The sequence below is a fragment of the Pelobates fuscus genome, chromosome 4 (genome assembly GCF_036172605.1).
Source record: "Pelobates fuscus isolate aPelFus1 chromosome 4, aPelFus1.pri, whole genome shotgun sequence".
Lineage (NCBI taxonomy): Eukaryota > Metazoa > Chordata > Amphibia > Anura > Pelobatidae > Pelobates > Pelobates fuscus.
In genome coordinates, this window is record NC_086320.1 from 259,679,302 (window position 1) to 259,706,110 (window position 26,809).

The following is a 26,809-nucleotide window of genomic DNA, read 5'->3' on the forward strand; positions in this document are numbered from 1 at the left end:
CCATCTCTATGAGGAGATGCTGATTGGCCAGCGCTGTGTTTGACTTGTGCTGGCTCTGCCCCTGATCTGCCTCATTGACAGCCAATTCTATAAGGAAGCATTGTGATTGGCTCAGACCACCACTTCTGATGATGTCAGAGGTCAGATGCAGTTCAGAGGCAGCAGCTCCAGACTGAAATACAAGTAAGATTTTACTATACTTAGGGTGGCAAGGGGGGCTAGATGGTGGTTTAACACTATAGGATCAGGAATACATTATTTGTGTTCCTGACCCTATAGTGTTCCTTTAAAATAAATTACAACAGTATTAATTTGATTTTCTATTACTCCGATGTGCTCAAGTTACTTTCCAGAACTTTTCTGTTGCATTCCAGGCATGTGATGATGATTAGCACAACCCCTGGTTTTTAAAGGTTCAAACCTTTCCCCCGTGCCTATATATGACATGAGGTATTTACACTGGGTTATATTCTCAAAAATAGTTGTTTTTCTGTTTGCAGGATCTTCATTTGGAGCACAAAGCTTAACCCCAAAAAGAGTGATATAAACACAAGGAGATCATCGTTTCATAGTTCTTTTAATAACAGATATGAAAAGAATGCCGATAAGTGCGTTCTGCTGTAGAATTTCACATTTAAATGATTGGTAGTTTAAAAAGTGTTGTATTGCAAAACACGGCATGTTCTTCACTTATAAAGCTGTCCTTCTCAATATGATTAGGAAAGTGAGAATCCAGGCAGAAATTCCAAGCTCAAATGCACACAGTGCCAGCATTGTAACATCTACTTGATACGATAACACCTGAAAGAGTAAATATTATGTCAATAAATTAGAATAATGTCCACATGTTTTTTTATTTGTTTTTCTTACTCGTGTGCAACAACTTGATTATGGGAAAACAAGTTATTTATTATTTGCATAAGATTCACATTAAGATCACAAGTTATGCAGTTTTCAACCTCGTTACTTATTGCCACGAGCTCTATTAATGTTATATTAACCCCTTAAGGACAGAGCTTCAGAAGCTTGACTTACGCTTAATGACACAAGCAATTTTTGCATTTTCTTGCTGTTTGCGTTCAACTGCAATTTGCATCTCTCTCATTTATTGCACCGACACATATTATATACTGTTTTTTAAAGGACAGAAAGGGCTTTAATTTGATATAACATATATATATATAAATGCTTACTTATTATAAAAAAAAATACAGAAAAATGCAAAAAAAAGAAAAATGTTGGTTTTTTTTTACAGTTTTTGCAATCATAATGTGTGCATAATTAGTGCAGGTTAAGGAAAGTAATTAAAAATAAATTCATTTATTTGTTCTGATTTACAGAATATATAATGTGTCTGGGATTTTAAGTTTTTTTTGGTAGTTACAGGTCACAAAGCACAAGGAGTAAAATAAAATTTTAATGTGGAGCGATTTTAGAATTTGGTATGTTTGTCTTGTAAGCCTAATAGCCATAAAATAAAACAAAATTGCCACACAAAAGTATATATTTATATAAAGTAGACATCACAGGCTATTTACCTAAGGTTGTTTTGACACTTTCTACGTAGCCATTTTACCGCCAACCTCTGCTAAATATTGGAGTAAAATTGTGTTTTTTGGGGGTTTTCGCACACAAACGTATAACAAAGAACTTCTCATGTGTATTTTGTAAAGTTGGTGTGTGCTATTCCTGTACAAAGTTTTATTATGTGTTCAGTTACTTCTGCTGAGTACAACGGTACCCCCATTGTATGTCTTTGGCACTATTTCGTGAAGCTACAGTGCCATATAGGAGACCTGTCCTTTTCAGTATTCACAGTAGAATTTTGAGAGACGGATTTAATGAGCCTATGCTTCCATTTGGGGTATTATAACAGTTTGACTGTTCAAAAACCCCCACAAAGGCCTACCATTTGTAAAAGTAGACACTCCACGGTATCTCATAAGGTGCATATTGTGCCTTAACATGCCCCCATTTTTTTACCATTACATGCCAAAGTATGTGGTAAAAAATAATTTTGTGCATTTTTTACATACGGATTGCATTTTTGCTGGGCATTTTGTATATTTCATATGTGCCACTAAGTTCAAACCCCCCAAATTATGCTCAGCTAAGTCTTCTGAGTAAAAGGACACCCCCATTGTATGTCTATGGCACTATTTCGTGAAGCTACAGTGCCATACAGGAGACCTGTCCTTTTCAGTATTCACAGTAGAATTTTGAGAGACGGATTTAATGAGCCTATGCTTCCATTTGGGGTATTATAACAGTTTGAATGTTCAAAAAAAAACCACAAAGGCCTACCATTTGTAAAAGTAGACACTCCAGGGTATATCATAAGGTGCATATTGTGCCTTAGCATGCCCCCATTTTTTCACCAATATATGCCAAAGTATGTGGTAAAAAATAATTTTGTGCATTTTTTGACATACGGATTGCATTTTTTCTGGGCATTTTGTATATTTCATATATATATATATATAAGTTCAAAACCTCCAAATTATGCTCAGCTAAGTCTTCTGAGTAAAAAGACATCCCCAATGAATGTCTTTGGCACTATTTTGTGAAGCTACAGTGGCATATTGGAGACCAAGCCATATCAGTTTTTACAGAACTTTGAATTTTGACGCTGGGCCTATGTGCAATTTCCAAGCATCTTCGTAAGTTTTGAATTCAAACTACCCCACAAAGGCCTACCATTTCTTAAAGTAGACACCCCAGGGTATTTCAAAAGGCATATTTTGAACCTTAGCGTGGGATAATTTTTCCGCTAGCTTGTACCAGGTGTAGTGGTAATGAGCGTTTTTTCTGCCTTTTTGACACACAAAGTGAGTTTGCACAGTATATTTTGCAAACCTTATGTGTGCTACGACTGTATAATACTTCATATGTTGCTCAGCTATGTCAGCTGAGTATAAAAATACCCCCGTATGTACCTTTGCCAGGTATATGTGGACATCGGAGGGGCACATTTGGGACACAGCCATTCCATTTTTTTTCAAACTTTAAATTTTTACGCTGTGCCCATGTCCCATTTTAGAGTATTTTACCAGGCTATATAATCCAAATACCCCATAAAGCCATACCATTTCTTAAAGAAGACATCCCAGGGTATTTCAAAAGGCATATTTTGAACCTTAGTGTGGGATCATTTTTCCGCTAGCTTGTACCAGGTGTAGTGGTAATGAGCGTTATTAAATTAATTTTTTAACTTTTTCAAACTTTTTTACTTTTTAAAACTATTTTTTCAACTTTTGTTTTGCTTATTCATTTTTTTAAAGTTTCCTAAACTTTCGTAAAACTTTTTTTACAGATTTAACATTTTTCTAAGCTTTTTCTTTTACCGTTAACCCCTAACTAGCAGTAAGCAGCACTAACAGTAAATTCCCCATTTTCCCATAACTCCCACCCACCCCAGCTAGCAAAATATTTAATTATACAATATTTAAATTAGTTAATTAAATTAATTTAACCCCTGAGGGTTAAAAAATAAATAAAAGTTAATCGTCAGGGGTTAAAAAAAAATTAGATCACAGTATAATACTGTGATCTGTATTTTGATCACTGTAGGTAGTGATAGACTGGCAGGGAAGGGGTTAATTTTTATTTGGACTGGGTAAAGGTTTTTTTTTTTTTTTAATTTTTTCACTTAAACGTTATTAAAACTTTTTTTTAACTTAATTTTTTAACTTTTTAAAGCTTATTTTAAAACTTTTTTTAACGTTAACCCCTAGTTAGCCTAACACTAAATCCCCCAATTCCCCACTAACTTCCACCCTCCCCAGCTAGCTAAATTTATAATTTTAAAATATTTAAATTAATTAATAAAATAAATTTAACCCCTGAGGGTTAAAAAAAAAAAGAATTAACCCTCAGGGGTTAAAAAAAAAATCAGATCATATTAAAATGTAATCCCTGCCAATTGATCACTGTAGTCAGTGATCAATTGGCAGGGAAGGGGTTAATTTTTTATTAAAATGGTAAAGGGGGGGTAAAGGGGGGTGGGATTTTAAATAAACTTTATTTTTTGAACACCAGGGGGCAGGATCAGCACTGATCCGTCTCCCTGCACTTCACACTGAACCCGGAAGTGCAGGGAGGCGGAGGTGAGTATGCAGAGCACATGTGCCCGCTCAGACATGCTGTCAGAGCGGGCACATGTACTGGGACAGCCCGATCCGGTGCTCCCGGTCTGCCTCTAATGCAGAGGCAGACCGGAGCACCATTAACCCCACGATCGCCGCGATCGCGGCGATCTGGGGTTAATTTTACCGCGTGACGGACGAGGTCCGTCACCCGTCGTTAAGGGTATCCCCTGGATGACGGACCTCGTCCGTCACCCGTCGTGAAGGGGTTAATAGAGCAGAACCTCAAAAAAAAAGCTGGCAAGAGAGATTAGTTAAACCGTCCTTCTGCTAGAGTAGTGACTCTCAATCCAGTTGAAACAATTGAACAGTCCAGGACTTAGTTATTTGCCAATTCTGTTCCAATATGTATACTGGTGAAACCTGACCCATTGGTGTGCCTTGTAAACTGGATTGGGAACCACTGTGTTAGATCACTACTAAATGCAAACTAGACTGCAGTTTCCAACAATCTTATTGATGGTATCATTGGTATGAATGCCAAGCACTGTTGGGATTCAAGATTTTTAAAACAGAGTTTGTTATTCAGGGTAAATTTCCTTCAGATGCCCTGTAGGAAAATGTGACACCCAGATTATTATCATATCTTTCGCACAAGTCAAATGCTCCAAATGATGATCCTTATTTCATTACTTCATTGTTACTAGTGTTTTTCTCCTCACAAACAGATAACTTCTTGTGGAGTTACCACATTCAATTTACTTCATGCATGAAGAGTGTGACATTAGTCAACATCACCAGGAGTTTCAGATGAACACTTTATGTAAGACCCTGGACTGCTCCTATGTCTCAGTCACCCTGTACCCATTGCAGGTGCAGGGTGTGTGTAATGTATGTGTTTATTGTTAAATGTTTTGTCTGCTCTCCAGTCCTGCTGATGCTTGCTACCAACTAGGTGGATTTGGCTGTGGAGCCTCTGTAGTGCCATCTTTTGGTAGTAACTGTTTTGTGCACTACCTGAATAGCAAGACTTAGCCATTTGCATATTCAGGTAGATTTGCATATTGCTAATTCTGCAGACAGTTTGCTGGCTGCACGATCGCTCTAGCACTGGGATAAATCACGAGAGCTAGGCCAAAGAGCCACAAGTGCCTTTGAAAAGGCAGTAGCAATCACTGTAAGCAAAGCTGCAGAGGAATAGGCAGAGGGGGCAATACCTGCCTGAAAGAAAACCTGCAGCAGAAAAGGCAGAGGGGGCTCCATCACACAGAGGAACAATGTGTAATGTGTAATGCTTCAGCCCCATACACAACCATACTCACGCTTCTGCAGTAGAGAAGACCAATAAGCCCAATTAGAAACTCTCTAAATCCTTTGCTATTCAAGTCCCTTCTGGTGAATAGGTGAAAATGGAATCTGGACCCATAATAGCTGCCCACTGGCATTATAGTCAATTGACGACAGGAATACTACAGAATCAACTAAGTAACTCTTAGAAAAGCCATGGACAAACATGTATTCCTAACGGTATAACATCCTGCCACCCCACCTTGAAAGGGTTTGTAAGGTGAGCTTTACTTACTTTTCAGCCTAAGCTGTACCAGTCTCCACCCTGCCGTTCCACCTCTTTGGCTGAGATCATCAGTGTATATGATCTTTAACAATGTTTTCCCCTAGAGGAACAGTGGGAGACTAGTGTGTATGCAACGCCTTGCTGTGCCAATCAAATTGTCTCTATAACACCATCTTATTGAAATAGTCAAGTTTAACTCGTCACAGTGGCATAACCAGAGTTACAGGCCAGAACAAAAAAGAACATTACATTTTTTTATGAATAAACACTGCTTAGTGCAATAGAAAATAACCAGTGACAAATGTAAACATATTTTGTGTGTTTTAATGTGTTTATGTATTTGTGTTTAGTGTTAGCATTTGAATGCCGTTATATGTTTGTATGTACTGTTGCTATTTGAAAGCACTGGTGTCCTTTTGTTTAGTGTTTGAATATGTTTGTATGTAGAGTTGACATTTGATTGCTGGGATGTATGCACATACACTACCCCACACATACACACTGAAACACACACAGATACACACTGACACATACACACGCAGATATACATTGACTCATACACACACTAACACACTGACCTATACATACAGATACACACTGACACACTCAGATACATACACATATAGACATACATTGACACAGATGCACACACTGACATACAGATACACACATTGACACATAGATGCAAACATGTACACTGGCACACACACACGAAACATATACATAATGACACACACATACAACACACAGATGAAACATATGCACTTTTACATACACAGACACAGATAACACATACACACAGGTAACACATATACACAAATTATATATATATATATATATATAATATAGTTGCATTAGGCTGGCTCTCTGCCCCTCCCCTCTCTCGCTCTCCAGAGCAGCTTGTTGATATGCTGGGAGGAAGTGACTTGAACTCACTTCCCAGCCTGACCAGCCACTGATCAAAGATGGCCATTGGACGCTCCTAAGTGCATGGGTGACCCGGTGTGTCCCTTGAGATTGCGGGAGGTCGTTCCACCACTTTGCAGGTGCTGAGCGTCATCCACCACCGAGAATTCTTTCGCTCAGGGCAGCCACTAGAGGCAGGTTAACCCTGCAATGTAAATATTGCCATCTCTGCAAAACAGAAGTGTTTCCAGCTGCAGGGCTACATGCCACCCATACCAACGTATTGAATATGAAGTGGTCTAATTGACTATAGTGTCCTTTTTAAATGTACTGGGTTATGAAGAGGAACAATCCACATTGAAAGTGATAGAATATTATGTGATGGGTATTTTTTTTACAATTATAAATGAATTTATCTATATATATCCCATATTATCTTTCTTAATAAGACCAGTAGGTATAATACAATAATGCCCTAATGAGCATATACTAATACACTCTAATGGGAAGAGATTCTGAAAATGTAGAAGAAATTTGCACATATATATACATGCATACATTGAGGCAGGAAAACTTACATTACTATTGTAATGTGGAAATAGCTGTGGGATGGAGAATTCCACTGCATAAATTATGATCGCTGCAACTGATGCCAAGATACTTATCACAACTGTCACAAGAGAAAATATTTCCTGTAAAGATCACATAAGAAATGTCAAAATCATTTTTAAAATAGGCCAGTCATTAAACAGTAACTTGTGGTGAGTTGTAAACTGAGCTGGGCCCAAACTATCCCAGGAAGAAAACACATTTCAAACTTAGAGATAAATTGGCTATGCAATCTGCTACCATTTTATTCAGATTTTCTTTTGAAAATCAATTTTAAAAATGTCACCTCGTATTACTCACATACAGTACCAATAAACTTGATCTCAGGGGCAGGCTAACATTCCTGGAGTATTTTAAGTGGGAAATGTGAGCACAATACCCTGAGGTCACCCTGAGTGACAGGTGTCAGAGAGGTACACAGAGCACTCGTAGGCAGGTGCCTGCTCTGCGGCTGCCCTCTAACTGGCTGTGCAAAGGGCATAGGGCAAAGCTGCGGGGATCACTCCACTCCAGCCTACATTCAAGATAAGGAAAAGGAGGCTGAGTGGACCTCATTGTGAACACCAGTGAAAAAAGCAAGGTCAATCAATCAATGGTTCCCAGAAGAGTTGAAGCTGTTATAGCTGCAAAGTGGAGACCAACTACATAATAATGTCTATATATATAGAATGCAATGTCATAAAAGTTCTTGTAGGTGTTAGTCAGGTGTCCCAATACTTTTGTCCCATGTACCATACTACCATACACATTAATTATAACTACATAGAGACATAAAGAAATTACACAGGCTATTAAAGACTAATGCACATTGTATATTGCCCTAAATTAAATAATCACTGCCACTTAAAAGCAGGGCTGACATAGACATTATCTGCTGGAAGTTTGTAGTATCCCCCCATTTTAAAAAGAGTCTTGGTCTTGCATCCTCTACTAGTAATTTTGAAAACTAGTAATAAATAAACAATCATGGAAAAAAAGGTTGTAGCAATAAAATATATTATACTTGCATAACATGCTCTGGCCCAAACCATTGTGCTGGGTTTGAGGAGAAATATTGTCCCCTTTTCCTTACCTGGTAAAACCAGGCCAAAATGAGTCAGCAACAAGGGTGACCACTCGGTAAAAAGTTGTGGGTCCATCCATAAAGTGGACAAGTCATCCCAAAGTGGGGAAGAGTCAGGCTGATTGACATTCAAGTGCTTCTGAAGAGCTCTGAGCATGAGCTTAATGCCTGAGTTTACTCTGTCTAGCACAAGTGTGTCTAATGATTCACTCATGCAATGTTGACTGGCATTACAGTCAATTGATGACAGGAATACTACAGAACCAACTAAGTAACTCTTAGAAAGGCCATAAACAAACATGTATTCCTAACGATATAATATCCTGCCACCCCACCTTGAGAGGGTTTGTAAGGTGAGCTTTACTTACTTTTCAGCCTAAGCTGTACCGGTCTCCACCCTGCCGTTCCACCTCTTTGGCTGAGATCATCAGTGCATATGATCTTTAACAATGTTTTCCCCTAGAGGAACAGTGGGAAACTAGTGTGTATGCAACGCCATGCTGTGCCAATCAAATTGTCTCTATAACACCATCTTATTGAAATAGATAAGTTTAACTCGTCACAGGGGCATAACCAGAGTTACAGGCCAGAATAAAAAATTGTGCTTCTGATGTACCATCACCCCAGTCCCCATTCACTGTGTACCTCTAGTTGTAAGGCTAATTCAATACATATAAAGACCAATATATTTGTTAATAAAGAACATTACATATTTACATGGTATCCTTCAATGAGGGACGTCAGGAAACATGTATGTACGTAGCGGGGAATGTGGTGCGACTAAGAGTAAGGAGACTACCCCAATTCTCCCCCCAATAATGACAAACAACGAATATTGGATGAAACAGGCCACAGCATTTATTAAACTTACAACTGTAGGACTCATCCGAACTTTATTCTTTTTCTTTAATTCAGATATAAATAAACATATAAATATATACATACCATAATTAACATATAAATTACACTTATTGCCCTACAGCCTCCAACTTAAATAACCGTCCTTGCCAACGAACGTAACCAGGTGCCTATGCACCAAAACTTTACCCACTGGTGTCTCGCCTCCCCCCTCGTCCAAACCAAAAATTCCCATCATCTTAAATGCTCTACCACCAGCCGGCTTTTTGCTCGGTGGGCACGTCCTATTCGGTAACTTAAAAGTTTACCTTACAGAGCAGGGGAGGTTGAGACCCACCATGTCCATCTCCTGACATTCCATCTGGTCCCCAACCCTGTTGGCAAGGACACGCTCCCCGCCACAAACCCCGCTGTTTTAAACCTAAAATCAGCGGGGAGCCCCACCAAAACCAACCAGGCCTGTTCCACCACTTCCTGCATGGCATGACGAAAAAAGGTCTAGCCCGACCTTCATCACCCAGAAACACAGTAGCTGCCACATGCGCGAAAACACCCTGTGGCAAACCAAAATCCTCTTACCTTCAAACACCTCGAAAGGCCCTCCAATTTGGCTTCATACGGCAGCGTACCATGCACTGATTATGGGCCCGCTGCCAAAAGATACGGGAAATGACCTTATTTTTTTTTTTATATTATTATTATTTATTATTATTATTATTTTTTTTATTTTTTTTTTATTTTTTTTTTACTGCTGTTGTTATAACATACGACAAGTCCTGTATAACACATCCAGAACTTATTATAATAATCTCTATAACCATAATCTCTCTTCTTTTCTGAAACCAAAACGTTAAACATAAATAACCATAACTTAACATATATAACTTAACACACAGGGTCATACAGTGAACCCAACACCACGCATCACGAAACAACTAAAACACGCACCAATAACCTTTTAGGGGCAGACGCCAAACACCACTTTGGTATCGTCCCAAGCTCAATTCCCGCCAGGTGGATAACCGGAACATTAGGGACAGGTGGGACAGCTGAACCTGCTCCGGGAGGAGCCGAACACATTTCATACCTCTGGTACCAAACCAACGAACCTCCGCTCCAGAAGGCGCACAACCCAATAGCTCACCTCCTGGATGGACACCTGCATCCCACCTGGGAGTATAACCAGGAAAAGGACATCCAGATATTATCTGTTTTCCAAGTGCACACTGGGAATTGTTACTCGTACCCAAGGAAGCGGTACTTAATTATCTACCTCAAAGGAATGAATGGATGAGCCACCGCCGCTGAGAATTGAACCCGAACCCCCCCCCAAGGATTGAACAAATTCCACAAAACCAGCATTACTTCACCGAGACATCTCACCATACCCCCTCCCGGTTCTTTGCGCCACGTGCGCTGACATACCCATCCTAAAAGCCTCCAAGGCAGCGCTAAACCGAAAGAAAAGATTCCTTGCCGACAATCCCCAGAACCATCAGACTTGAGCGAAAGACCCAAAAAATTGGGAAGGGGAAAGAAAAAATCCCATCCGCATAACCCAAAAGAGGGCCCGTGCATACTGGGCGCAGCTCACAGTTCTCTACAAAGGAAAAGTGCAACAGCCGAACCGCCATACCCTTCCCGAAAAACATCCAACCTGGATTGTCAAATACCTATAGTGATATGACCCGCAGGGCGCCAAATGGTGGCAAACAATACCCCACCACCGCATGGCCTACTAGGAATCACCAATACCCCAACATGCACGGCCCCCAGGAGCATAACGTCCAGGTGGCTGTGGAAACTGATCCATGGACCCATTCCGTCACTCTGCCAGACTGAGCGACCATGAGTCCGCCGGCAAGGCGTCCCCTCCAGATCCGCCTGTGAGGCGATTGCCCCTTAAGCAAGTGAACCACTGGAGGGAAGGAGGCTGTGAGCCGAGTAATGGCTTGAACAACCCCTAAATTGTCACATTGAAACACTACCCTTAGATCCTTAAAATGTGACCGCCAGACCTCCCCCACCACCAAAATGGGGAAACGCTCCAAAAAGGCCACATTCTTTGTGAGCCCAGAATGGCCCCAAGCCCCACCACGCCAGCCGCGTCCGTAAATAGGTGGAGGTCGGCGTTAGAAACCTCGGGCCTTTGCCAGGAGGACCGGCCATTATATGCAGCTAACAAGGAGTCCCAAACCGACAAAATCTCCCGCAGCGGCCAACTGAGTCGAATGAAATGGCGAGGCCCGGAGAACCCAGCTGTCGCCGCATCCAGACGCTGGTTAAAGACCCGCCCCACGGGCATGATCCGACAGGCAAAATTCAGCTCACCCAGGTGCGACTGCAGGCAGTGCAGCTGAATCTCGTGCCGCCCCATGGCCAAGGCCCCCTCGCGCCGCCCGCCTTGAATCACATTCAAAGGCAAGCGGTAGTCCCCCGCCAAAGGGTCAATCTCAATGCCCAGAAAGCTGAGACAAGTGACCGGGCCCAACGTCTCTCTGTGTGCCAACGGGATCCCAAACTAATGGAACACCTCACCCAGAACCCGTCGCAGCAGCGCACAGGCTGTCGAATTGGCAGGACCCACACAAATGAAATCATCGAGGTAGTGTAGCAAGGAGTCTATCCCAGTCTCCTCCCTCACCACCCAGTCCAAGAACATGCTGAAGCATGCAAAGTAACAACAGAATATGGAACTACCCACAGGGAGGCACATATCCATGTAATACATGCCTACAAAACACAGCCCAGAAGATGGTGACATTCCGGGTGCACCGACAGTAGACGGAAGGCCGAATCCACATCAGCCTTGGCCAACAAGGCCCCAGGGCCCATGGCCCTGAACATGTCAACCGCCACGTCAAAGGATGCATAAGATACCCGGCAGAGTTCCCAAGAGATGTCGTCATTTACCAACCCCCCCCCACCCGGGGGTACGATAAATGGCGAATCAGACGGTATGTGTCCAAAACCCATGCTCAACCCATCCAGTAGGATGCCAGCCGCCCGAAGATTCCTATAAACTGGTGAGCCAAGGGCGTATCGCGCTCATGACCCCTGGCGCCATCGCCCTCTGACCCCAAATCCCCTATCTCTCCCCTCCCCATCGCCCCCCTGAGAAAGGACGAGAACCCACCCTGCTGTGTGGCCGGGCAGGTCACAGTGGAGAGCAAGAGGCCAATGTCAATCTGTTCCCACGAAATTGAGGTGCGCACCGCCAACCGTTGACGGAACTGCTCGTCATATTTCCACCACCCCAGACCGCCATAGGTACGACAAGCGTTCCAAATGGTATCCAGGTAGCAGAATAATGCGGAGCACTTCTGCGGAGCCCTTTCCCCAATTATACTGGTCAGGATTGCAAACGCGCAAATCCAATTCGCGCAAGTTTTAGGGATCTTTCGGTACTGGTATGTCTCCTTGTCTTTTTTTTTTTTTGGATTCCTACCCGTCCTTTTCCATGAAAGGAGGAGCCTCCTCCATGGGAAGGAGGGAAAAATCTCAACAAAGTCTCCCCTCCAAAGTTTTTCACGAATCTCCTGTTGAAGGTGCAAGCCCAAGGGCCCTGATCAATACATAGACGGACTCACACGAAATGGCAGCAACACCCGTAGGGACCCCTAGAAACAGTCAAAACCCCCTGTGGCTGCAGCGCCTGGGACCACACTAACCGAAGCTGACCATCTAACGGGGGGGACCCTACCTGCTTGCGCACCCTGCTCCCGTTATTTATTTATTTTTTACATTTCTTTCATTTATTTATTTATTTTTTTCTTTTTTTTTTGGCCGATCAAGAAAACCCCTAAGCCCTGACAGAAACCCCCCAGCGAGGAACCCTCGGACTGAAAAGAAGAAACATTAGTGAACTCACCAACCGATGCCCGAGGAACCTCCCGCGGCAAAGGAAATGAAGATGATCCAGGCAGGACAGAGTTAATTTCATTTTCAGCACTGCTCAGCCTTGCAGCAGCACCAGGTGCCATCTGCTGGACGGTTCCAGGAACTGCAGCCAGATCATGTGTGAAGAGCCGTGGAGAGGAGCTCACACCCCGCAAAGGAGGGCAGCCGAGGTGAGTACCCAGAGGGGGGACATAGGGACCAAGAATAGGGACAGAAGGGACAGGGGGATACAGAGAGAGCCAGGAGAGGGCTTAGAGAGAGGAGGAACACCCAACACAGCAGGAACAGGGGGAGGAGGGAGAAAGATAAAGAGAGAGCACAGAGAGAGGAGAGGGACACAGACCAGCAGCAACAGGGGGGAGGAGGAGGTAAACACCAAGGGACTCCAGAGGGAGAGGGGACAAGGGATGGCACCACAGGGAGGGGAAGGAGGGAGGGGGGAATTGTGGACAGAACCCGGGGGAGAAAAGGGGGACCCCCCTGGCCGACCCTCATCCCCAGAAAAGGCATCAGAGCCCAGGGAGGACCCCCCTTCACCCCCCAGCGGCAGCACAGCTGTGCCCCACGTGGCCCTGAGGGGCCCACTCACCACCACCGACCCGGCTCTGGATCTGCCGTGTGCTGACCACGTGGGGGCTGGGAAGGCCTCCCAGACCCCCCAGGATCCTCAGCAGGTCTTCTGGCCCCCCTGGCCCGCTGTCCACGGCCGGGGGGTGGCAGATGATGCAGGCCGCGTGTCAGATGGAGCAGATGGAGCGGCCTGGTAGTGCCTGGGGCCTGGGCTCCAGCTCCCATACCGGGCCCGAAGGGGGGGTGATCAGGGCTGTAGCAGCATGGGAGGCCCCAGGAGAGGTCTGACCGCGGGGGGTGAACCCACACCGGCGGGTAGGCCAGGTTGGAGGGGAGCACATGGCTCCTGAAGGTGCCTGCCATCATCCAGGGCAGCAGCAGCTCTGAGGGCAGCAGGAGTGAATCCACAGCCATCCCTCAAGCAGGAAAAGTCACCAGGCCCAGGACAAACAGGAGCGCAGAGGCAGGGGAGGTGTTTGCTGGCCAGAATCCCAAAAGGCACTGAGGTAAGATGATCCCTGCCCCACTATAAACCCATAACCACTCCCCGAAATACATATAGCCAATTACTAGCACCATCCCCACACTCATACATGTGCCCTTGTCCGTTTAGCTGTGCTGACTCCACAGGGCCTACCTTGGCATTGTGAGGCAGAAGCCTGGATTCAGGATAGTCCCACAGGATCTGGGACAGTTGAAAGAATGGTAATAGCCTATCTCTTGAAGTTATACACACACATAGCACCACCCACAACAATTACAGAAAAAAAAATATTTTTCACTGCCCACTAAACATAATTTGCTTTCTCTGCTTCACACTCACAGTTGATGCAACACCACTATGCAATGTTTACTCGATGCCCCTTTCATGGTTATGAGGTGACCCCTAGTATCATTAGAGTTATGCACAACTAAAAAAACAACAACACAGGGGACCAATTATGGAACCCATCTGGTAATATATGGTACCTGACCATCCCCTTTCTTTAAAATCTGCTTGTAAATGTTTAAATAAAGAACAAGGCTTTTTTGCACCATATTCTGGAGCAAGACAACATGTAGGTTATGATCTGAGCAGGTTAGTCCACATGAGTTGTTCTTTTCAAGGGACAAAGAAGGGAAAATATAATTCAGGAGCCATTTTGGTTCTGACGTGGTTAGCGGCATTGCATTCTATCTCCTGTTATTTGTGATTATAATTATGGGTCAATTTTTTCCGTGCCTATATTACAGCCACAGTAGTAGAGCCAGAGTTAGTATGATATTTTATTGGGGTCCACAACAGTAAGGGAGAGTGCTATAGTTTGCCTTCAGAGTATTCACACCCAATTGGTAGATCACACAGGCAGCTGCCCAATGTTGGTGTGATGGAAAGTGATGTGTTTACTTCAATGGTAAATTTATGGTGGCATTGATGTGGGGTTTGGGACAATATAGCTACTGCAGGTTTAACAATCCATGACTGTGCTAATTTTTTTAGATGTAACTATTATATTACTATTGTGTATTATCGTGCAGGAGTAACTATAATGTGACCTTAGGTGACCAGGAGTAAGAAGAGCCGTGGAAGCATGAATTTGACTGGATTTACTTATCCCTAATAAGAATAGAGGTGGGGACGCAAGCTGGTGGAGAATGAATAGGGAAGGCGGGCAGCCAATAACCTAGCTAGGCCAGGCCCTGTGAGATATACATCCTACTCCGGGTATAAGAATAGCAAAATAGTGCATGCATGAGGCATATGAGAATATCTTAAAGATGTTTTTCTATCAAAAGAACTCAGCAATACATTAATTTATTTCTGACCTATAAAGGTGCAAAAAAGGCACAGCACATGCTCAGTGGCGTCTCTAGGATAAATTTTTAGGGGGGGCACATGGTGGGCCAGGGACAAAAGTAGGGGGGCACATTTAACCACGCCCTCGCCACAGTTTGACCCCGCCCCTGCCGCATGTTAAGTCCCGCCCCCGACACAATGTGTTTTTTGTTTTTTTTTATAATCCCTGGTGGAGGATTCCTTATTTTCCACCAGGGATTATTAAAAAAACAAACATTTCCCTTGATATAGTGCCATAGTTGCCAACATTTGAGAAATTGGGACATTCAGCGCTCCCTATAAAGTGCTGCTCTCTGTATAATACATGGCTGTGTGTATAATATCCTGGGACAGTCAGTGCTCCCTGTATAGTGTTGCTCTCTGTATAATACATGTCTGTGTGTATAATATCCTGGGACAGTCAGTGCTCCCTGTATAGTGCTGCTCTCTGTATAATACATGTCTGTGTGTATAATATCCTGGGACAGTCAGTGCTCCCTGTATAGTGCTGCTCTCTGTAAATACAGATCTGTTTGTGTATAATATCCCAAGACAGAGAGCAGACAAACTCACTTGTATAAACACAAGGCTCACTACAAAGAAGTTCAGGGACACACACAGGGACACACCATCTTAACAGTGTTAAGGGCCCCCAGGCAAAGCAGTGCACTTGGGCCCTTCCTACACAACAACTCGTTGTACAATTAAAAATTGTAATTATTGATAGACTGCTGAGTACATACACACAGTACACACATACGAACACCGAGAAACTTCTAAATACACACACAGACGTTGCTGAATGCACACAGACGTTGCTGAATGCACACAGGCTGATTTTTACACTTACACACAGACTGCTGAATCCAACACACACACAGCTGAGTCCATACACACACACACAGACATACAGACTGCTGAGTCCATACACACACAGACTGCTGAGTCCATATACACACAGGCAGACACACAGACTGCTGAGTCCATACACACACAGGCAGACACACAGACTGCTGAGTCCATACACACACAGGCAGACACACAGACTGCTGAGTCCATACACACACAGGCAGACACACAGACTGCTGAGTCCATACACACACACACACAGAGTGCTGAGTCCATACACACACAGACTGCTGAGTCCTAGATACAGACACACACAGACTGCTGAGTCCATACACACATACAGACTGCTGAGTCCATACACACACACAGACTGCTGAGTCCATACACACACACACACAGACTGCTGAGTCCATACACACACACACACACAGACTGCTGAGTCCATATACACACAGACAGACACACAGACTGCTGAGTCCACACACACACACACACACACATACACACAGAGTGCTGAGTCCATACACACACAGACTGCTGAGTCCTAGATGCAGACACACACAGACTGCTGAGTCCATACACACACACACACACAGACTGCTGAGTCCATACACACACACACAGACATACAGACTGCTGAGTCCATACACACACAGACTGCTGAGTCCATATACACACAGGCAGACACACAGACTGCTGAGTCCATACACACACAGGCAGACACACAGACTGCTGAGTCCATACACACACAGGCAGACACACAGACTGCTGAGTCCATACACACACACACACACTCACAGAGTGCTGAGTCCTAGATACAGACACACACAGACTGCTGAGTCCATACACACACACACACACACACACACACAGACTGCTGAGTCCATACGCACACACACACACACACACAGACTGCTGAGTCCATACACACATACAGATTGCTGAGTCCATACACACATACAGACTGCTGAGTCCATACACACACACACAGACTGCTGAGTCCATACACACACACACACAGACTGCTGGGTCCATACACACACACAGACTGCTGAGTCCATATACACACAGACAGACACACAGACTGCTGAGTCCACACACACACACACACACACACACACATACACACAGAGTGCTGAGTCCATACACACACAGACTGCTGAGTCCTAGATACAGACACACACAGACTGCTGAGTCCATACACACACACAGACTGCTGAGTCCATACACACACAGACTGCTGAGTCCTAGATACAGACACACACAGACTGCTGAGTCCATACACACACACACAGACTGCTGAGTCCATACACACACACACAGACATACAGACTGCTGAGTCCATACACACACAGACTGCTGAGTCCATATACACACAGGCAGACACACAGACTGCTGAGTCCATACACACACAGGCAGACACACAGACTGCTGAGTCCATACACACACAGGCAGACACACAGACTGCTGAGTCCATACACGCACACACACAGAGTGCTGAGTCCTAGATACAGACACACACAGACTGCTGAGTCCATACACACACACACACACACACAGACTGCTGAGTCCATACACACATACAGATTGCTGAGTCCATACACACATACAGGTAACGATGTCCACCCGATTTAGGCATCACTGTATAGTCAATTTGTAAATCAGACATGGGGAGTCCCCCCATAAACTGGACTCCTGGTGGCTTTACTGGTCCTTGCCTTGCATTATTTTTAGCACACGTTACACATCTTCGTACAATGGCCTGAGTCAAGTTGGACAATCTTGGTATGTAGAAATGTTTTCTGAGAGATTCTTCTGTGCTGTCTCTCCCAGAATGTGTCCCGTTGTGATAGTTTTGGACAATTTCTACCGCTAGTGATGCTGGAATGACTATTCTTCCATCTTCTAACTGATACCATTTGTTCTCCAAATACTTTCCAGGTTCAGTCTTTAACCACTCCTCTTCTTGAGCTGTATAAACTGGAGTCCATTGAGACAGTGGAGTTGGTATAAGAGCAGCTATGTGCCCCACATACTCCTGTCTTCCCGATTCAGCGGCACGCTTAGCTGTACTGTCTGCCATCCGATTTCCTTTGGTTACATCACCATCTCCTCTCAGATGCGCTCGACAATGTATGATACCGACTTCTTTCGGCTCCCACACTGCTTCCAATAGTTGTAGGATTTCAGCTGCATACTTGATTTCTTTGCCTTCTGAATTCAATAGTCCTCTTTCTTTATACAAAGCTCCGTGGGCATGAGTGGTTAAAAACGCATACTTGGAGTCCGTGTAGATGTTCACTCTTAAACCTTCAGCCAATTGTAACGCTCGTGTCAGTGCTATCAATTCTGCCTTTTGTGCTGATGTTCCTTTCGCCAGTGGCCGAGCTTCTATCACCTTGTCTATTGTTGTTACTGCATATCCTGCATAGCGGATCCCTTCTTTCACATAACTACTGCCGTCGGTGTAATATTGAACATCGGGGTTCTGGATGGGAAAATCACGAAGATCGGGTCTACTTGAAAATACTTCATCCATTACTTCCAAACAATCATGTTGACTTTCAGTAGGTTGTGGCAAAAGGGTAGCTGGATTTAAGGTGTTTACAGTCTCTAAATGCACTCTTGGGTTTTCACACAACATTGCTTGATACTTGGTCATACGGCTATTACTGAACCAATGATTTCCTTTGTAATCCAACAACGTCTGTACTGCATGTGGGACTCGTACATAAAGTTCTTGACCCAGAGTGAGTTTATCGGCTTCAGCTACTAGCAGGGCGGCTGCAGCTACTGCTCTTAGACAAGGTGGAAGTCCGCTGGCCACTGCATCCAGTTGCTTAGACATATAGGCAACAGGTCTTTGCCATGATCCCAAGTACTGTGTCAATACTCCCACAGCCATTCTTCTTTGCTCATGTACATACAGGTAGAATGGTCGTGTATGATCAGGTAGACCTAATGCTGGGGCACTCATCAAAGCCTTCTTCACATCTTCAAATGCCGTTTGCTGTTCTTGAGTCCATAAGAAGGGGTCGTGCTCTGTACCTTTGATAGCTGCATACAGAGGTTTTGCCAGTATCGCGTAGCTGGGAATCCATATCCTACAGAAGCCTGCTGCCCCCAAGAATTCTCGCACTTGTCTTCTATTCTTGGGTATCGGTATTTGGCACACAGCTTCTTTTCTCTCTGGCCCCATAATTCTTTGACCTTCAGAGATATGGAATCCCAGATATTTGACAGTTGGCAAACACAACTGAGCCTTCTTTCTAGACACCTTGTATCCTGCCTTCCAGAGAATGTGTAGTAGATCGTGCGTTGCTTGCTGACATATTTCCTTTGTAACTGCTGCTATCAACAAGTCATCTACATATTGTAACAATACACACTCTCCTGGGATGGACTCGAAATCCAATAAATCTTGACTTAGAGCTGAACCGAATAGGGTAGGTGAATTTTTAAACCCTTGGGGCAGTCTTGTCCAGGTTGTAACGGACCGTTTCACTTACAAGAGGATAAAACCCAGTTTAGGCGATAATCCCCTTTCCAGATGCACAGGCAGCTACTGCAAACACCATTCTCCCGACTGGAACCACACGAACACTGGAACAGCTGAACAAGAAAAGCAGACATCGGCTTACACTCTTGGCAGTCAGCATACAATCCCATTCCCCCAAAGACCGAGACGACACATCGCTTTGAGGGTTAAGCAAGAACTCTAGACTGGGACACCCAGTCTGGCTTCCATTTCCAACTCACACATACAGGCCACACCCAGGGGGAGGCACAAAAGAACCAATGACATAGATGCCACCTCCCACACATCCCCTCCCCCCAGTGTGACACACAATCCCATTATGCATACAGAGCAAAACACACTTCCACACAACTTTCACAACCCCAAAACCATACATCACATTCACACAAAAATACACATCCACAATCAATCCATTCAGGGGAACAACATATTAAAAAATGGCATGGATCCGACCAGGGGTTTAAAAGTTACTAAAAGTATCTTTTGGGCCTTGGCTTGCAGCATGGCACAATCTGGCCCAAACAGAAGTAAAACATCCCCCACAATGCATCCCGGCTTCCTCCCTTCTGCCCTGGAGATAATTGGAGAAGTAATCCAATTATCTAGGACTAGAGTCAGACTCCATTAACCACATGGTTGCAAAAAGACAGTAAAAGACATAAAATTACACACTGATACATTCAACACACAAAACACACATTTCTACATATCCCCAGTTTAACTGAACACATAAATACCTACATAATATTTAAGACAGTATTACTGTGATATGTTACAAAGTCTTAAAGGGACATAAGTCCCAATATGTCCATCGCTGATTTTAAAGGGCCAGTAGCAGCAATATAAATTATTACATGCCCAAATATAGTGTTTATAGAGCAATATGTCCATGGGCCGTAGTCGCAGGGCAGGAGGCTAGCAGCCAGGCCTCTCCAGTTCACAGTGGCGAAGCTGGTTTCGCCACATTTCTCCCCTTTGCCAATTAGACTAACAGGGTACCTGACTTTCTGCCGGTCAGTGCCCTGGTTAGTCCAGCAACCCACCCACGAAACAGAAATAACAGAGCAGCCCACCCACACTAACCGGTTACTACATCTGGGTGAGGAAGGATTTTGTCCAAGTTCTGGTGTTTCACCACTGCTGGGTGGGAGACGGGTAGGCTGCCTTGGTGGGTTGCTGAGGGGGCAGAGACCAGCGGTACTCTGTCCTGTTGCCAGCACTACCACGGGAGTAGTCTGGTGGGCGCCTGGTTGCTGGAGACTGGCTGTCTCCCCTTTAGGTGCACAGCTCGACTGCCGGAGGGGGAGACCGACTGTCTCCCCTTTGGATACATCACACTGAGGCTGGGGAACAGGACCGACCGTCCCTATCCCTTGTGCTGTATGTGCAGAGACTACGGTCCCATCTGCACAGCTGTGGGGCTTAACAGCTCCCCTTGGTGGGTTAGGTTGCCGTGGGAGAGAGGGTGTAACAAGCTCCTCTCTCTGGATGGCAAACTGCCGCTGGGGAGAAAGGATGGCACCTTCTGCTCCCTGGGGTACCCACTGCCGCTGGGGAGGAAGGATGACACCTTCATCTCCCTGGGGTACACACTGCCGCTGGGGAGGGAGGACGCTGCTCTCCTCTCCCTTCGCTTCACACTGCCTTCCTGGCACATCACTTTTCTGCTGGGGAGGAAGGACGACACCTTCATCTCCCTGGGGTACACACTGCCGCTGGGGAGGGAGGACGCTGCTCTCCTCTCCCTTCACTTCACACTGCCTTCCTGGCACATCACTTTGCTGCTGGGGGGCAGGAACAACAACCTCTGCCCCCTGTAACTCAGCCTGCCGCTGGGGAGGATGGACGACACCATCAGCTCCCGGAGACACACACTGCCGCTGGGGAGGGAGGACGCTGCTCTCCTCTCCCTTTACTTCACACTGCCTTCCTGGCATATCACTTTTCTGCTGGGGGGCAGGAACAACAACCTCTGCCCCCTGTAACTCAGCCTGCCGCTGGGGAGGAAGGACGACACCTTCATCTCCCTGGGACACACACTGCCGCTGGGGAGGAAGGACGACACCTTCAGCTCCCTGTGATACAATCTGCCGCTGGGGAGGAAGGACGACACCTTTAGCTCCCTGGGACTTACTCTGCCGCTGGGGAGGATGGACGACACCATCAGCTCCCTGGGTTATACACTGCCGCTGGGGATCTGGGCCGACTGCCCAGCATCCCTGTAGGGCTGGTAGAGAGACCTCGGTCCCATCTCCACCTGCCTGTTGTGGTTCCTCACAGGACCAATCTATGAGGACCCCTACTTCGGGTTCTTCCAGCCGCCTCAGGGGGGGGCGGCTAACCTCCTCGGATGCAGCCTCTACTCTGCTGCTGTACCACTCTTCCTGCTCATCATACTCTTCGTCCATCTTTGAGTTTTGCTCAGCCATGACCTGGTTCCAGATCCCCTGGAATGTGTCCATGGATATATAACCCCCATACTGAGCCACTTGCTGCCTCACCTTGGCCATAAAATCATCTTCAGCGTCAGAGCCTTCCATACTTGTCTGCTCCAAGTCGCTGGATACCTCTGCTGCCAGGGGCGCTGCACGAGTGCTAACGTTGCCCTCAATTTGTAACTCCAAGGAATTGGTGTTCTGTAGCTGTCCTTCTGGCTGTAGGAACAATCCCGCAGCTTGTTGGTTCCTATGCGTCGTTCGCAGCATGAGGTACGCCTGTACATCGTTGTAGACCCGGTCTGCCATCCGCTCTGCTCGGGCTGGTGAGAATAGAGCCATCCTGGTCCTATATTCCCTGGCAAACTCGGATTCCTCCTCCTCCCTCGGAGGTGCTGCAGCAGCTGCGACTCTGTCTCCTTCCATTTTCCTGATTTCCTTTGTAGATAGGGTCGCTGTACGGATACTAGCGTTGCCCTCAATTTGTAATCCAGAAATGGTGTTGTCTGTAGCTGTCCCTCTGGTTGTAGGAACGATCCCGCCGCTTGCCACCAATTGTAACAGACCGTTTCACTTACAAGAGGATAAAACCCAGTTTAGGCGATAATCCCCTTTCCAGATGCACAGGCAGCTACTGCAAACACCATTCTCCCGACTGGAACCACACGAACACTGGAACAGCTGAACAAGAAAAGCAGACATCGGCTTACACTCTTGGCAGTCAGCATACAATCCCATTCCCCCAAAGACCGAGACGACACATCGCTTTGAGGGTTAAGCAAGAACTCTAGACTGGGACACCCAGTCTGGCTTCCATTTCCAACTCACACATACAGGCCACACCCAGGGGGAGGCACAAAAGAACCAATGACATAGATGCCACCTTCCACACATCCCCTCCCCCCAGTGTGACACACAATCCCATTATGCATACAGAGCAAAACACACTTCCACACAACTTTCACAACCCCAAAACCATACATCACATTCACACAAAAATACACATCCACAATCAATCCATTCAGGGGAACAACATATTAAAAAATGGCATGGATCCGACCAGGGGTTTAAAAGTTACTAAAAGTATCTTTTGGGCCTTGGCTTGCAGCATGGCACAATCTGGCCCAAACAGAAGTAAAACATCCCCCACAATGCATGCCGGCTTCCTCCCTTCAGCCCTGGAGATAATTGGAGAAGTAATCCAATTATCTAGGACTAGAGTCAGACTCCATTAACCACATGGTTGCAAAAAGACAGTAAAAGACATAAAATTACACACTGATACATTCAACACACAAAACACACATTTCTACATATCCCCAGTTTAACTGAACACATAAATACCTACATAATATTTAAGACAGTATTACTGTGATATGTTACAAAGTCTTAAAGGGACATAAGTCCCAATATGTCCATCGCTGATTTTAAAGGGCCAGTAGCAGCAATATAAATTATTACATGCCCAAATATAGTGTTTATAGAGCAATATGTCCATGGGCCGTAGTCGCAGGGCAGGAGGCTAGCAGCCAGGCCTCTCCAGTTCACAGTGGCGAAGCTGGTTTCGCCACACAGGTCATTTGGCGTTTTGAGCCCGTTACAGCGTTTTCCCATTGGAAAGCGAAGATACATTGGCTTTCTGCGGCAATTCGGAGGCAAAAGAAGGCATCTTTGAGGTCTAAGACTGTAAAATAAGTAGCAAGCAGGTTATATGGATTGGGTACAACTGGATGTATACTAACAACCGCATCGTTGACTGCTCTCAAGTCCTGCACAGGTCGATACTCATCTGTACCGGGCTTTTGAACAGGCAGCAATGGGGTGTTCCAGGGGGAAGTACAGAATTTTAGGATACCATACCGTATGAACTTATCCAGATAAGATTGGATGTTCTTCTTAGCCTTCTGCGGGATGTGATATTGTCTTAGGCTCACTGGATAAACCCCAAGTTTTAGTTCGATTTTAATAGGTGGAATATTGCGGGCCAGTCCTGGTTGGTTGTTCTCTGCCCAAACTCCTGGTATGTTGAATAAGGACTCATCACTCCTAGGGTTTTGGCTAGTCAACGCTGTATAAAGTCGCCACTCTTCTTCCTTTGGTACGGATAATGTCATAATACCTGAAGGTCCATTAAACTTTAAGGATGTTGTTCCATTTGGTAGGAACGTAATCTGCGCTTGTAATTTAGATAGCATATCACTTCCCAGCAACTGGACTGGACATTCAGGCATATAAAGGAATTGATGTTTTACTACGTGGCCTCCCAATGTACAGAGTCGACTTTTAAGAACCGGTTTTTCAGCACTTCTTCCAGTTGCTCCTATTACAGTAATAGTTCTTCCAGATGGAGGAGCAACTAGGTCAGTCACCACCGAATGTTCAGCACCAGTGTCGATCATGAACGCACTCCTTTTTCCCCCTATTGATACATCGACCATAGGCTCCGCTCGACCAAGGGGGATGGAGCCCGGTCGGTATCAATAGTCCTCCATGACCGTGTCAGCCAATCCTACAAAGTCCCTACCTTCTCTATCGCGGGACCTTTGCGCGGCTGGAAAATACCTATCTTCCCTAACACTTCCTCTGTTCCCATTGCTCCCTCTATTACCATTACTCCCTCCGGGGCCTCCTCTACCTCTCGCTCTGCCTCTAAAGTTTCCATAACCTGTCCTAGGTCGGTCTCTCTCATACTGTTCTCTTCGCGGACACTCATTTCTCCAATGCCCTTCTTCCCTACAGTATGCGCACTGATTTCTACTAAGAGGTTCCTCATTCCACTTACTATCGCCTCTATCTGGGCCCCGTCTATCTACGCCTGCGATCGCTACCGCTAGCATATCTGCCTTTCTACGCATCTTGCGCTCTTCCTCTTTCTTTGTCTCTGTTTCCCTATTCATGTATACTTTATTTGCTACCTCCATTAGTTGGGTGATAGACATTCCTGCAAACCCTTCTAACTTCTGTAGCTTGCGCTTAATATCTCCGTAAGCTTGGCTGACAAAGGCGGAGTTCACCATTCGGGAATTATCTGCGTCTTCCGGATTAAAGGGGGTATACAAGCGGTATGCCTCCAATAATCGGTCATAAAAGACACTGGGCGCTTCATCACTTTTCTGAATCACCTCAACTGTCTTCGACATATTAATGGCTTTCTTCCCTCCGGCTTTCATGCCAGCAATTATAGCGTCTCTATAGGCTCTAAGTTGAACGATATCTGCGCCATTTACATTCCAGTCGGGATCGGTGTTAGGATAATGTGTTGCGGCCCATGCTGCTGGATTGGCTTGATTCAAAGCACGGGCTCTATCCTCTAGCGCTTTAATGGCCGCTTGATTAATCCTTGTCCTTTCCTCATTATTGAACAAAGTCATTAATAACTGCTGGCAATCAGCCCATGTCGGGTTATGTGTTTGAACTATCGAGGTGAACAGATCGGTCATAGCTTGTGGTTTCTCAGTGTACGAGGAATTGTGGGTCTTCCAATTCAAGAGATCGGTAGTCGTGAACGGGATATATACGAAGACTGGGTCAGCATGTGCCATTTGACCTGCGGCATCGATATAGGCTGACCCGGGATTCAGACGAAGAGGCATCTGATAATGTTTTAATTGTTGGGTACCGGTCAGTTGTCGGGTTAGTATGGGGCTACGTGGAGGCGCGTCAGTTAGAGGTTCCGGTCGGGGGGTAATAAAGCATGAGGATGTGGGAGCTTGGTTTGGGGAAAAGTTAGTAAATAGAACACTTCGAGCCGAGCTAGAAGAAGCTTGACCGGAAGTCTGAAGTGGCGCCAAATCAGGATATTCAGATCTAATGGGGGTTGGTTCTGGTTCCGGAAGGGGAGATTTAGTACGAGAGGGGGTGGATTCTGTACTGGAGGAGGAAGCGGAAGTGGATGGGGGCAATGGGGGAAGGGGTGCAGGACTTCCTGCATTCGCGTCACTTCCTCTTAAAGGAAAGTAAGGGGGCGGCAAAGGGATCTCGGACTCAGGGGGCGTGTCCAAAATGGGCCTAACACCAGTCCTAGTGGACAAACAAGTCGTAGCCACCATGAGGCGACATTGCTCCTCGTGGCATGTCTGAATCCATTTTGGCGAGTCATTTACAGCCTGTCTCCAACAATCAATATAAGGAAACTGCCCGTAAAGTTCAGGCCTACCCGATACAGCCACGTGTACGCGCTGTACCAGAGTTGGATCCAAACTGCCACGTGGCGGCCATGCCGCAACCAAAGTAGGCCACTCCCTAGTACACAAAGTGACCAAACGTACAGGAGACATTTTAACCCCAAAATCACATGTTTTGAATCCCTTTTTAAAATTCTTTACCATACAACCTAAGGGATCCGGAATCGTTGACTCCGACGCGCCCATACTTATCAATGGAACGTCGTTGACAACGAATAATATGCACACGTACTTTTCAACAGTCACACCCGTTTCCTCTGGCAACAGCACCACGTGGTACGGTTACCAAGTGAAACGTACACAATAACACAATAAACACTCAGGGAATTCCCGTACACACACAGCTGTTACACCAGTCACTAGATAATCAATATTATGCCCTTTGGCGAAACTATACAGTCACCCACGCTATAATTCTCTATA

General features: G+C 45.4%; 1 protein-coding gene across 3 annotated transcripts in view; it reads right to left on the minus strand.

Annotated features, from left to right (window-relative positions):
• Window positions 1–560: 560 nt before the first annotated feature.
• LOC134608006 (membrane-spanning 4-domains subfamily A member 4D-like) overlaps window positions 561–26,809 on the minus strand; it is a 61,024-nt gene continuing 34,775 nt past the window's right edge. For 2 of the 3 annotated variants that reach the window (XM_063450639.1, XM_063450636.1), the window contains 2 exons: window positions 7,143–7,256; window positions 561–801 (listed from right to left, as the gene is read on the minus strand). In XM_063450639.1, the coding sequence (XP_063306709.1) occupies window positions 691–801; window positions 7,143–7,256 (225 nt within the window). In that variant the 3' untranslated portion in view covers window positions 561–690. Of the gene's footprint in view, window positions 802–7,142; window positions 7,257–8,604; window positions 8,696–26,809 lie in introns of all 3 variants that reach the window. The other variant, XM_063450637.1, reaches the window with a different exon arrangement.